The sequence below is a fragment of the Oncorhynchus mykiss genome, chromosome 18, assembly GCF_057628025.1.
Source record: "Oncorhynchus mykiss isolate SJ-2025 chromosome 18, ASM5762802v1, whole genome shotgun sequence".
NCBI classification, from domain to species: Eukaryota; Metazoa; Chordata; class Actinopteri; order Salmoniformes; family Salmonidae; genus Oncorhynchus; species Oncorhynchus mykiss.
The window spans coordinates 69,008,375-69,022,573 of NC_143039.1; the positions used below are offsets into that span (position 1 = coordinate 69,008,375).

General features: G+C 44.9%; 1 protein-coding gene across 2 annotated transcripts in view; it reads left to right on the plus strand.

Annotated features, from left to right (window-relative positions):
- The window catches only part of LOC110496656 (alpha-catulin), a 118,950-nt gene that overhangs the window by 38,482 nt on the left and 66,269 nt on the right, over window positions 1–14,199 (plus strand). For both annotated transcript variants that reach the window (XM_036953442.2, XM_090209224.1), the window contains exon 2: window positions 13,775–13,964. In XM_036953442.2, coding sequence (XP_036809337.2) covers window positions 13,775–13,964 — 190 coding nt within the window. The remainder of the gene's footprint in view (window positions 1–13,774; window positions 13,965–14,199) is intronic.

Below are 14,199 nucleotides of genomic sequence, written 5' to 3' on the forward strand. Positions count from 1 at the left end.
CTTCCGGCTTTCACCCCCAGTCTAACGGTCAAGCAGAACGGGCCAATCAGACTATTGGTCGCATCTTACGCAGTCTTTCTTTTCGCAACCCTGCGTCTTGGTCAGAACAGCTCCCCTGGGCAGAATACGCCCACAACTCGCTTCCTTCGTCTGCGACCGGGCTATCTCCTTTTCAGAGTAGCCTCGGGTACCAGCCTCCGCTGTTCTCATCTCAGTTCGCCGAGTCCAGCGTCCCCTCCGCTCAGGCTTTTGTCCAACGTTGCGAGCGCACCTGGAAGAGGGTCAGGTCTGCACTTTGCCGTTATAGGGCGCAGACTGTGAGAGCTGCTAATAAGCGTAGAACTAAGAGTCCTAGATATTGTCGCGGTCAGAGAGTTTGGCTCTCCACTCAGAACCTTCCCCTTAAGACAGCTTCTCGCAAGTTGACCCCGCGGTTCATTGGTCCGTTCCGTATTTCTCGGATCATTAATCCTGTCGCAGTGCGACTTCTTCCGCGATATCTTCGTCGCGTCCACCCGGTCTTCCATGTCTCCTGTGTTAAGCCCGTTCTTCGCGCCCCCGCTCGTCTTCCCCCCCCCCCCCCATCCTTGTCGAGGGCGCACCTATCTACAGGGTCCGTAAGATTTTGGACATGCGTCCTCGGGGCCGTGGTCACCAGTACCTAGTGGATTGGGAGGGGTACGGTCCTGAGGAGAGGAGTTGGGTTCCCTCTCGGGACGTGCTGGACCGTTCGCTGATCGATGATTTCCTCCGTTGCCGCCAGGTTTCCTCCTCGAGTGCGCCAGGAGGCGCTCGGTGAGTGGGGGGGTACTGTCATGTATTGTCATGTTGTGTCCTGTTCCTGTTCTTTCTCTTCACCCTGTCTCCCTCTGCTGGTCGTATTAGGTTACCTTTTCTTCCCCTCTTTCCCCCAGCTGTTCCTTGTCTTCTTTAACTACCTCGTTCACCCCTTTTCCCACCTGTTCCCTTTTTCCCTCTGATTAGGTCTCTATATCTCTCTCTGTTTCTGCTTCTGTCTTTGTCGGATTCTCGTTTGTGTTACTCATGCCTGAACCAGACTATCGTCGTGTTTGCTGCAACCTTGTCCTGTCCTGTCGGAATCTGCCTGTTCATCTAACCTTGTCCTATCCTGTCGGAATCGGCCTGTCCATCTGAGCCTACGTGTGTTTCATCATTAAATAAACTCTGTTTTGTTAATTCGCTTTTGGGTCCTCATTCACGCACCTGACATTTTCCATCCAATGTGCTTTATTTTTGTAATACATTACACTTGGAACAGTGAATAACTACCCCCATTTCTTTTAGATTTTCCTCTGACCTATTTGTGCTTCTATAGTACAATTTCCATTACCTGCTCTGTTACTTCCTCTTTTCCTTTATTAGTCTAATCTCTTCTGACCTAAACTGCTTTTGTATTAATGATGAGTATTGTATTGAATGGTTTCTGAAAGTACATTTAAGTGTCCTATACAATAAGGGGATCTGCTGTACCCATGTTGTGCAAACAAAAAGTCAATTATGAATTATTTTGTCTTAGTTAAGATTAAATTGTCATCCAATAGGCTTTGATTAAATTTCCAATCTCCCCGTCCACTTGGAAGTTCTGTAATAGATATATGGAGGCCAATTAGATGGTGGTCCAATCACATTCGGTCTCCTATTAATACAGTTTTTACTTTTGATGCCAGCAAGAATGAGACTAGGAAGTAATCAAGACGGCTAGCTTGATTAAGCCTCCTCCATGTATATCTCACTAGGTCTTTGTTTTTCAGCTTCCATATACTCTAGTTCTAATGTATCCATGATCTTCATGATTTCCTTTAGTGCTTGAGGGTGATTAACTTTACGATCCATTGAGGTACTTAAAACCGTATTATAATTTCCCACCATGATAATGGATGAACTCGTTGCTCGTGAGCTCAATAGATTATTACAGTTGAAGTCAGAAGTTTACATACATCTTAGCCAACTACATTTAAACTCAGTTTTTCACAATTCCTGACATTTAATTATAGTAAAAAATGTCCTGTTTTAGGTCAGTTAGGATCACCACTTTGTTTTAAGAATGTGCAATGTTAGAATAACAGCAGATAATTATTTCCGCTTTTATTTCTTTCATCACATTCCCAGTGGGTCACAAGTTTACAAACACTGAATTAGTATTTGGTAGCGTTGCCTTTCAATTGTTTAACCTGGGTAAAATGTTTCGGGTAACCTTCCACAAGCTTCCTACAATAAGTTGGGTGAATTTTGTCCCATTCCTCCTGACAGAGCTGGTGTACCTGAGTCAGGTTTGTAGGCCTCCTTGCTCGCACACACTTTTTTAAGTTCTGCCCACACATTTTCTATAGGATTAAGGTCAGGGCTTTGTGATGGCCACTCCAATACCTTGACTTTGTTGTCCTTAAGCCATTTTGCCACAACTTTGGAAGTATGCTTGGGGTCATTGTCCATTTGGAAAACCCATTTGCGACCAAGCTTTAACTTCCTGACTGATGTCTTGAGATGTTGCTTCAATATATCTACATACTTTTCCTACCTCAAGATGCCATCTATTTTGTGAAGTGCACCAGTCCATCCTGCAGCAAAGCACCCCCACAACATGATGCTGCCCAACCCCGTGCTTCACGGTTGGGATGGTGTTCTTCGGCTTGCAAGCCTCCCCCCTTTTTCCTCAAAATATAACAATGGTCATTATGGCCAAACAATTCTATTTTTGTATCATCAGACCAGAGGACATTTCTTCAAAAAGTACAATCTTTGTCCCCATGTGCAGTTGCAAAACGTAGTCTGGCTTTTTTTATGGCGGTTTTGGAGCAGTGGCTTCTTCCTTGCTGAGTGGCCTTTCAGGTTATGTCGATACAGGACTCGATTTACTGTGGATAAAGATACTTTGTACCTGTTTCTTCCAGCATCTTCACAAGGTCCTTTTGCTGCTGTTCTGGGATTGATTTGCACTTCTCGCACCTAAGTACGTTCATCTCTAGGAGACATAACGCATCCCGTTCCTGAGCGGTATGACGGCTGCATGGTCCCATGGTGTTTATACTTGCGTACTATTGTACAGATGAATGTGGAACCTTCAGGCATTTGGAAATTGCTCTCAAGGATGAACCAGACTTGTGGAGTTCCACATTTTCTGAGGTCTTGACTTGATTTCTTTTGATTTTCCCAAGATGTCAAGCAAAGAGGAACGGAGTTTGAAGGTAGGTCTTGAAATGCATCCACAGGTACACCTCCAATTGACTCAAATTATGTCAATTAGCCTATAAGAAGCTTCTAAAGCCATGACATCATTTTCTGGGATTTTCCAAGCTGTTTAAAGGCACAGTCAACTCAGTGTATCTAAACTTCTGACCCACTGGAATTGTGATACAGTGAATTAGTGAAATAATCTGTCTGTAAACAATTGTTGGAAAAATTATAGTTTGTTAACAAGAAATGTGTGGAGTGGTTGAAAAACTAGCTTTAATGACTCCAACCGAAGTGTATGTATAGTGTTTAGAGTTAGGCTATGGTGTGTTGGACAATTTTCCTCCTCTCTGTTAGATAATTAGACATTGGTTTTAGACCCATATAGCAGCTCTCTCTTCCTCTTTTGGTTTTAGACCTATAGCAGCTCTCTCGCTCTCTCTTTTGGTTTTAGACCTATAGCAGCTCTCTCTCTCCCTCTTTTGGTTTTAGACCTATAGCAGCTCTCTCTCTCTCTCCCTCTTTTGGTTTTAGACCTATAGCAGCTCTCTCTCTCTCTCCCTCTTTTGGTTTTAGACCTATAGCAGCTCTCTCTCCCTCCCTCTTTTGGTTTTAGACTTATAGCAGCTCTCTCTCTCTTCTCCCTCTTTTGGTTTTAGACCTATAGCTAGCTGCTCCCTCCCTCTTTTGGTTTTTAGACCTATAGCAGCTCTCTCTCCCTCTTTTGGTTTTAGACCTATAGCAGCTCTCTCTCTCTCTCCCTGTTTTGGTTTTAGACCTATAGCTGCTCCCTCCCTCTTGGTTTTAGACCTATAGCAGCTCTCTCTCTCCCTCTTTTGGTTTTAGACCTATAGCAGCTCTCTCTCTCCCTCTTTTGGTTTTAGACCTATAGCAGCTCCCTCCCTCTTTCTCTCTTTTCCTCCTTGTTTTTCTCAAGAGTAAATGGAGGGATTTCTCACGGAGGGAGCTATTATCAGGTTTCCACAGTTGTTCAAAAAGCTGCTAAAAGGCAGAGGGTGTTTCCCAAATGGCACCCTATTTCCCTGGGCTTAGCCAAAAGTAGTGCTCTATATAGGAAACAGTGTTTCATTTGGAACACAAGCAGATGCACTGGTCAGGTTCCTGAGGTTCTGTCGGATCCCTTCTTTTCTGGGTGAGTGCCAGCGCGAGAGGGCATTTGAGTGTCATGAATACCAGATGCCCCGTGATTCAGGCCCTTTATGACCTGCACGCCAAATATGCACGCCATGCACACACGCACACACATACCATCCGTTATCCTCATCTACTGGGTAGTGAAGATTAGAAAAATGGAATGCCCATTAGTCTACACAGAATGTAAATGTGATTGTGATGTTGATTTGAATTCAGGCCAAACATTCTAACCTTCTGCAGAGGATGTGTACAGTGTGGCATATGGTAACTCGATTACTGAGTCACCATGGTCCTATACTGTTATATACAGTAGTAGAACTCATCCAGAATTCAGGCTTCAGGACAGAAATTGGATATCCCTTTTCCTATTGAATGCCTCTTTTTTCTGTGGATCAGTTAGCGAACGCTCCTTTGTTTGGAGGCAACTTTGGGGCGGCTGCTAGTGATTAAAGAGTTGGACCAGTAACCGAAAGGTTGCTAGATCGAATCCCCGAGCTGACAAGGTAAAAATCTGTTCCTAGGCCGTCATTGTAAATAAGAATTTGTTCTTAACTGACTTGCCTAGTTAAATAAATAAAACAAATAAAACAATTACATTAACTAGTGGCTATCTAATCCTTTCCAGGCAGTGCTGTTGTGATGCATTGAAGGAGAGAATCGACCTGAAAGCCAGATCAGTGATTATTGCAAGAAAAAAGCAGGTTTTTTGATAAAATAATGAAATGATTAGTGGATCTTATGGTTGTGGAAGGAATATATTCAGCCTCTGTATAATTTCACAAGCTCGGAATTCATTAGATTATTGCTGACTGTTTTAAATGCAGGGTATTTTACCTTTACAACAAAGCGTATTTAGATATTCTGTACCTGTCAAATGTGTGGACACCTACTCAAACACTGGAGTGGTAGATGTGCAGAAGATGAATGTGCAAGTAGAGATACAGGGAGAGATACTGGGGTGCATAGGAGAAAAATAAATAAATACAGTATGGAGATGAGGTAGTTGAAAGGGCTATTTACAGATGGGCTATGTACAGGTGCAATGATCTGTGAGCTGCTCTGACAGCTGGTGCTTGAAGTTAGTGAAGGAGATATGAGTCTCCAGCTTCAGCAATTTTTGCAGTTCGTTCCAGTCATTGGCAGCAGAGAACTGTAAGGAAAGGCTGCCAAAGAGGAATTGGCTTTGGGGGTGACCAGTGAAATATACCTGCTGGAGCGCGTGCTGCGGGTGGGTGCTGCTATGGTGACCAGTGATCTGAGATAAGGCAGGGCTATACCTAGCACAGACTTGTAGATGACTTGGAGTGGGTTTGGGACGAGTATGAAGCAAGGGCCAGCCAACGAGGGCATACAGGTCGCAGTGTTGGGTAGTATATGGGACTTTGGTGACAAAACGGATGGCACTGTGGTAGACTGCATCCAATTTGTTGAGTAGGGTATTGGAGGCTATTTTGTAAATGACATCGCCGAAGTCGAGGATCGGTAGGATAGTCGGTTTTACAAGGGTATGTTTGGCAGCATGAGTGAAGGATGTTTTGTTGAGAAATAGGAAGCCGATTCTAGGTTTAAATCTGGATTGGAGATCCTTAATGTGTGTCTGGAAGGAGAGTTTACAGTCTAACCAGACACCTAGGTATTTGTAGTTGTCCACATATTCTAGGTCAGAACCATCCAGAGTAGTGATGCTGGACCGGTGGGTAGGTGCGGGCAGCGATCGGTTGAAGAGCATGCATTTAGTTTTACTTGCATTTAAGAGCAGTTGGAGGCCACGGAAGGAGAGTTGTATGGCATTGAAGCTCGTCTGGAGGGTTTTTAACACAGTGTCCAAAGAAGGGCCAGAAGTATACAGAATGTTGTCTGCATAGAGGTGGATCAGAGAATTACCAGCAGCAAGAGCGACATCATTGATGTAAACAGAAGAGAGTAGGCCTGAGAATTGAACCCTGTGGCACCCACCATAGAGACTGCCAGAGGTCTGGACAACAGGCCCTCCGACTTGACACACTGAACTCTCTGAGAAGTAGTTGGTCTGCCGATACGAATGTGGTGATTGACAGAGTCGAAAGCCTTGGCCAGGACGATGAATACGGCTGCACAGTATTGTCCCTTATCGATGGCAGTTATGATATCGTTTAGGACCTTGAGCGTGGCTGAGGTGCACCCATGACCAGCTCGGAAGCCAGACTGCATAGCAGAGAAGGTACGGTGGGATTCAAAATGGTTGGTTATTTGTTTGTTAACTTGGCTTTCGAAGACCTTAGAAAGGCAGGGTAGGATAGATATAGGTCTGTAGCAGTTTGGGTCAAGAGTGCCTCCCCCTTTGAAGAGGGGGATGACCGCAGCAGCCTTACGATCTTTGGGGATCTCAGATGATACGAAAGAGAGGTTGAACAGGCTAGTAATAGGGGTTGCAACAATTTCGGCAGATCATTTTTTAGAAAGAGAGGGTCCAGATTGTCTAGCCCGGCTGGTTTGTAGGGGTTGCAGCTCGTTCAGAACATCAGCTATCTGGATTAGGGTGAAGGAGAAATGGGGAGGCTTGGGCGAGTTGCTGTGGGGGGCGCAGGGCAGATGACCGGGGTAGGGGTAGCCAGGTGGAAAGCATGGCCAGCAGTAGAAAAATGCTTATTGAAATTCTCAATTAACATGGATTTATCGGTGGTGACAGTGTTTCCTAGCCTCAGTGCAGTGGGCAGCTGGGAGGAGGTGCTTTTATTCTCCATGGACATTAGTGTTCCAGAATTTTTGGGAGTTTGTGCTACCGGATGCAAATTTCTGTTTGAAAAAGCTAGCTTTAGCTTTCCTAACTGCCTGTGTATATTGGTTCCTAACTTCCCTGAAAAGTTGCGCATCCCGGGGCTATTCGATGCTAATTCAGAACGCCACAGGATGTTTTTGTGCTGGTCAAGGGCAGCCAGGTCTGGATGGATATAAGGGCTATATCTGTTCCTTGTTCAAATTTTTTGAATGGGGCATGCTAATTTAAGATGGCACTTTTAAAGAATAACCAGGCATCCTCTACTGACGGGATGAGGTCAATAGCCTTCCAGGATACCAGGTCGATTAGAAAGGCCTGCTCGCTGAAGTGTTTTAGGCAGCATTTGACAGTGATGAGGGGTGGTTGTTTGACCGCAGACCCATTACGGATGCAGCCAATGAGGCAGTGATCGCTGAGATCTTGGTTGAAGACAGCAGGTGTATTTTGAGGGCAAGTTGGTTAGGATGATATCTATGGGGGTGCCCGTGTTTACGGATTTGGGGTTGTACCTGGTTGTATCATTGATCATTTGTGTGAGATTGAGGGCATCAAATTTAGATTTTAGGATGGCCGGGGTGTTAACCATGTCCCAGATTAGGTCACCTAGCAGCACGAGCTCTTTCTCACAATCTCTCTTTTGGCTTTAGACTCATATTGCAGTTCTCTCTTGCTCTCCATCCCCTTTGGTTTTAAATTAATATAGCAGCTCTCCCTCTTTTCATTTTAGACCCATAGAGCATCTCTTTCTCTCTCTCTCTCTCCCTCCCTCCCTCCCTCACTCTTGGTTTTAGATTAATAGAGCAGCGCTCTCTCCCTCTTGGTTTCAGATTAAATTAATATAGCAGCTCTCTCTCTCCCTCCCTCCCTCTTGGTTTTAGATTAATAGAGCAGCGCTCTCTCCCTCTTGGTTTCAGATTTATACAGCAGCTCTTTCTCCCTCTTGATTTCAGATCAATATAGCAGCTCTCTCCCTCTTGGTTTCAGATTAATATAGCAGCGCTCTCTCTCTCTCTTGGTTTCAGATGAATATAGCAGTGCTCGCTCTCTCTCTCTCTCTCTCTTGGTTTCAGATTAATATAGCAGCGCTCTCTCTCTCTCTTGGTTTCAGATTAATATAGCAGCGCTCTCTCTCCCTCTTGGTTTCAGATTAATATAGCAGCGCTCTCTCTCTCTCTCTCTCTCTCTCTCGGTTTCAGATTAATATAGCAGCGCTCTCTCCCTCTTGGTTTCAGATTAATATAGTAGCGCTCTCTCTCTCTCTCTTGGTTTCAGATTAATATAGCAGCGCTCTCGCTCTCCTTCTTGGTTTCAGATTAATATAGCAGCGCTCTCTCCCTCTTAGTTTCAGATTAATATAGCAGCGCTCTCTCTCCCTCTTGGTTTCAGATTAATATAGCAGCGCTCTCTCTCCCTCTTGGTTTTTAGATTAATATAACAGCGCTCTCTCCCTCTTGGTTTCAGATTAATATAGTAGCGCTCTCTCCCTCTTGGTTTTAGATTAATATAGCAGTTCTCTCTCTCCCTCAGATTAATATAGCAGCCCCCCCTTCTTGGTTTTAGATTAATATAGCAACTCTCACAATCTCTCTTTTGGCTTTAGACCCATATAGCAGCTCGCTCTCCTCTCCCTCCCTTTTGGTTTTAAATTAATATAGCAACTCTCTGTCTCTCTCTCTCTCTGATTAATATTATGTTTCTCCACCCTGCTTCATTCCTATTTACACAGGCAGCCCCATGTAGTCATGTGTTCCGTTGATACCGCAGGAGGAAGTTAAGGACACTTTCTCTCCTCTCTCTATAATACACACCTACACACACACTGATGGTCAATACACTCTCACATTTCCAAGTATACCCTATCTTTCGCTTCCGTTCAATCAAATGTTTTAAGAGACTCCTGCCCTCACTTCCTCCTTGTTTTTCTCAAGAGTAAATGGATGGATTTCTCACGGAGGGAGCTATTATCAGGTTTCCACAGTTGTTCAACAAGCTGCTAAAAGGCAGAGGGTGTTTCCCAAATGTCACCCTATTTCCCTGGGCTTAGCCAAAAGTAGTGCTCTATATAGGGAACAGTGTTTCATTTGGAACACAAGCAGATGCACTGGTCAGGTTCCTGAGGTTCTGTCGCATCCCTTCTTTTCTGGGTGAGTGCCAGCGCGAGAGGGCATTTGAGTGTCATGAATACCAGATGCCCCGTGATTCAGGCCCTTTATGACCTGCACGCCAAATATGCACGCCATGCACACACACACACACACACACACACACACACACACACACACACACACACACACACACACACACACACACACACACACACACACACACACACGTTATCCTCATCTACTGGGTAGTGAAGACATATGGGGCGGCAGGATAGCCTAGTGGTTAGAGTGTTGGGCTAGTAACCGGAAGGTTGCAAGTTCAAATCCCCGAGCTGACAAGGTACCGTTCTTCCCCTGAACAGACAGTTAACCCACTGTTCCTAGGCCGTCATTAAAAATAAGAATTTGTTCTTAACTGACTTGCCTAGTTAAATAAAGGTAAAGTAAAACATTTAAATATGACTCAAATGATTAGATTAGAAAAATGGATTGCATAATATTCTGCACTAATGTGATGTTGATTTGAATTCAGGCCAAACATTCTGCAGAGGTTCTGTACAGTGTGGCATATGGATCACTGAGTCACCATGGTCCCATACAGTAGTAGAACTCATCCAGGCTCCGGGACAGAAATGGAATTTCCCTTTTCATATAGAATGCCTCTTTTTTTTCTGTGTGTGAGTTAGCGAACGCTCCCTGGTTTGGAGGCATCATAAGTAGTGGCTATCTAATCCTTGCCAGGCAGTGCTGTTGTGATGCATTGAAGGAGAGAGAGAGAGAGAGAGAGAGAGAGAGGAGAGTGGCAGATAAGTGGGGAGAGTGAGAGATATGCTCTGTTACATTTTCTCTCATTGTCTAATTATCCTCCTCTTCAGGGACACACGTCACTAAACCAACCATCGCGTTCCACTCGGCTACACTGTGACATCACGTAGTCACGCACTCACTCCAAACCCACCTGCCGCCCCCTTCCAATTAATGTGTCTCGAGTATTTTCTGTTTTGCTTGAAAAGTGGGCTGTGGTTCTGTTACATTTGAGTAATTTAGCAGATGCTCTTAACCCTAATTGCTCCTGTAAGTTGCTTTGGATAAGTGCCTTGCTCAAGGGCATATCAACACATTTTTCACCTAGTCTACTTGGGAATTCGAACTAGCGGACTTTCGGTTACTAGCCCAATGCTCTTAACCACTAGGCTACCTGCCGCCTGGTTGAAGAGCAGGATGTGGTTCTGTTCTGGTTGAAGAGCGGGCTGTGGTTCTGCTCTGGTTGAAGAGCACGCTATGGTTCTGTTATGGTTGAAAAGTGGGCTGTGGTTGTGTTTGAAGAGTGGGCTGTGAAAAGCAGGTGGATGAAGGGGAATTACCTATCCCCACTGCACTTGATGAGCTCCCTAGTGCTTCCGCCTTGCGTTCCAGCGCCCTAGGGCGTCCTCCTTGCGTTCCAGCGCCCTAGGGCGTCCTCCTTGCGGTTAGGTTAGGACATCTTTGTGCATGACACACGTCATTTTTCCAACAATTGTTTACAGACAGATTATTTCACTTATAATTCACTGTATCACAATTCCAGTGGGTCAGAAGTTTACATACACTAAGTTGACTGTGCCTTTAAATGGCTTGGGAAATTCTAGAAAATGGTGTCATGGCATTAGAAGCTCCTGGTAGGCTAATTGACATAATTTGTGTTAATTGGAGGTGTACCTGTGGATGTATTTCAAGGCCTACCTTCAAACTCAGTGCCTCTTTGCTTGACATCTTGGGAAAATCAGAAGAAATCAGCCAAGAACTCAGAAAAAAATTGTAGACCTCAAAATGCCTGAAGGTACCACGTCCATCTGACAAACAATAGTACCCACGTATAAACACCATGGGACCACGCAGCCGCCATACCGCTCAGGAAGGAGACCCGTTCTGTCTCCTAGAGATGAAAGTACTTTGGTGCAAAAAGTGCAAATCAATCCCACATCAATCCCAGAACAACAGCAAAGGACCTTGTGAAGATGCTGAAGGAAACAGATAGAAAAGTATCTTTTTCCACAGTAAATCGAGTCCTATATCGACATAACCTGAAAGGCGGCTCAGCAAGAAAGAAGCCACTGCTCCAAAACCGCCATGAAAAGCCAGACTATGGTTTGCAACTGCACATGGGGACAAAGATCGTACTTTTTGGAGAAATGTCCTCTGGTCTGATGAAACAAAAATAGAACTGTTTGGCTATAATGACCATCGTTATGTTTGGAGGGAAAAGGGGGAGGCTTGCAATCCGAAGAACACCATCCCAACCGTGAAGCACGGGGGTGGTAGCATCATGTTGTGGGGGTGCTTTGCTGCAGGAGGGACTGGTGCACTTCACAAAATAGATGGCTTCACGAGGAAGGAAAATTATATAGACGTATTGAAGCAACATCTCAAGACATCAGTCGGGAAGTTAAAGCTTGGTCGCAAATGGGTCTTCCAAATGGACAATGACCCCAAGCATACTTCCAAAGTTGTGGCAAAATGGCTTAAGGACAACAAAGTCAAGGTATTGGAGTTGCCATTACAAAGCCCTGACCTCAATCCTATAGAACATTTGTGGGCAGAACTGAAAAAGCATGTCCGAGCAAGGAGGCCTACAAACCTGACTCCGTTATACCAGCTCTGTCAGGAGGAATGGGCCAAAATTCACCCAACTTATTGTGGGAAGCTTGTGGCTACCCAAAACGTCTGACCCAAGTTAAACAATTTAAAGGCAATGCTACCAAATACTAATTGAGTGCATGTAAACTTCTGACCCACTGGGAATGTGACGAACGAAATAAAAGGCTGAAATAAATAATTCTCTCTACTATTATTCTGACATTTCATATTCTTAAAATAAAGGGGTGATCATAACTGACCTAAGACAGAGAATTTTTACAAGTATTAAATGTCAGGAATTGTGAAAAAACTGAGTTTAAATGTATTTGGCTGAGGTGTATGTAAACTTCTGACTTCAACTGTATCTAGGAAATGGACAAACGTATTATCTTTTCCAGCACCTTCTATTCTAAAGTCAGTTCTGAGGTATTTCAATTTGTTTTCCAAATCCAAAAATAATCATTTGAGCCACAGATTGGATGAAATCTTGTTTCAAAAAATCCTACCGCATAGATTTTCGGAAGGAATCGATAGTTGTGTTTTGCGGGCCCAAGTTTAGAGAGTTTTACACTCTGTTTTAGACTTGTTTTACACATGTTTTAAACTTGCTTATAATCACCATGGTTTGTACAGTAAACCTACTACATTACAGATACCTGACCACAGGTTTGTGTCCCAAATGGCACCCTTCTCCCTTCATGGTGGGCCCTGGTCAAAAGTAGTGCTACAAAGGAAATAGGGGGCCATTTGGGACACGCACCAGGAGTTAGTGGGGCTTGAGAATGCCAGTGGTGTACCAGTTTCAATTCCCCACAGCCCACTGAGCTCTCACCAACTGCGCACTGTTATGGTCTGGAAGGGATTGTTTCCATTCAGGTATCTAAGGCAATCAGTGAATAATTTATAGTAATAGGTTCAAACCTATACATAATAGATGACTCTGATCGTAGCTAACAGGCCCCATCTGAGTTGTGTGTGTGTGTGCGTGTCTGATACATAACAAATTATTCTGATCGTCGCTAATAGGCCCCACCTGAGTTGCCTGTGTGTGTGTGAGTGCGTGTGTAGATGCTGCACTACGGGAGACACCTCCTGCTGTCTCACTGCCGGCTCTCTCCACCTGTTAGACTGCTCCATAGGAAATCAGCAATCCGCTCTCTGTCTCTCTCCGGGAAAAGGAAATTATTCTACTTTTTTTCTGGTTCCTCACTTGGGCAAAGTGGTGAAAACATGGCCTGCGCTGTACCCTGGATGGTGTAGACAGTTAATTGTTTTGGAGAAACATGCTGTTCCACAGTGAAATGGGTTGGTATGCTGATTCAGGTTGAGCACAGCAGCAGACTGTGCCATGGAAAGTGTGCCTCTGTAGTCTGTATCACCACACTGACCAGGTTGTGTCTCTGTATCACCACACTGACCAGCCTGTGTCTCTGTATCACCACACTGACCAGGTTGTGTCTCTGTATCACCACACTGACCAGCCTGTGTCTCTGTATCACCACACTGACCAGGTTGTGTCTCTGTATCACCACACTGACCAGCCTGTGTCTCTGTATCACCACACTGACCAGCCTGTGTCTCTGTATCACCACACTGACCAGCCTGTGTCTCTGTATCACCACACTGACCAGCCTGTGTCTCTGTATCACCACACTGACCAGATTGTGTCTCTGTATCACCACACTGACCAGCCTGTGTCTCTGTATCACCACACTGACCAGGTTGTGTCTCTGTATCACCACACTGACCAGCCTGTGTCTCTGTATCACCACACTGACCAGGTTGTGTCTCTGTATCACCACACTGACCAGCCTGTGTCTCTGTATCACCACACTGACCAGGTTGTGTCTCTGTATCACCACACTGACCAGCCTGTGTCTCTGTATCACCACACTGACCAGCCTGTGTCTCTATATCACCACACTGACCAGTCTCTGTATCCTCCTAGATCACCACACTGATCAATCACAAAGACAAGCCAAAGAAGTCGGAGCGGACCCAGCAGGCTATCCAGAGAGTGGGCCAGGCCGTCAGCGTTGCTGTGGGACGCTTTGTTGGTGTAGGCGAGGCCATCGCCGTGGAGAACGAGGAGCTGAAGGAAGAGATGGGCATGGCTTGTTTCGAGGCGCGCAGAGCAGGTAACTGGGGCTGTGTCTGAAATTGCGTCCTTTCCCTGTGTAGTGGTGATGGGGGAATAAATTGATACGGTTACATATTGGGATTTTATTTCTGACGATATATCGTTTTATTTTTGAATTTTGAATTTTACCTTTATTTAACCAGGCAAGTCAGTTAAGAACAAATTCTTATTTTCAATGACGGCCTAGGAACAGTGGGTTAACTGCCTGTTCAGGGGCAGAACGACAGCTTGGG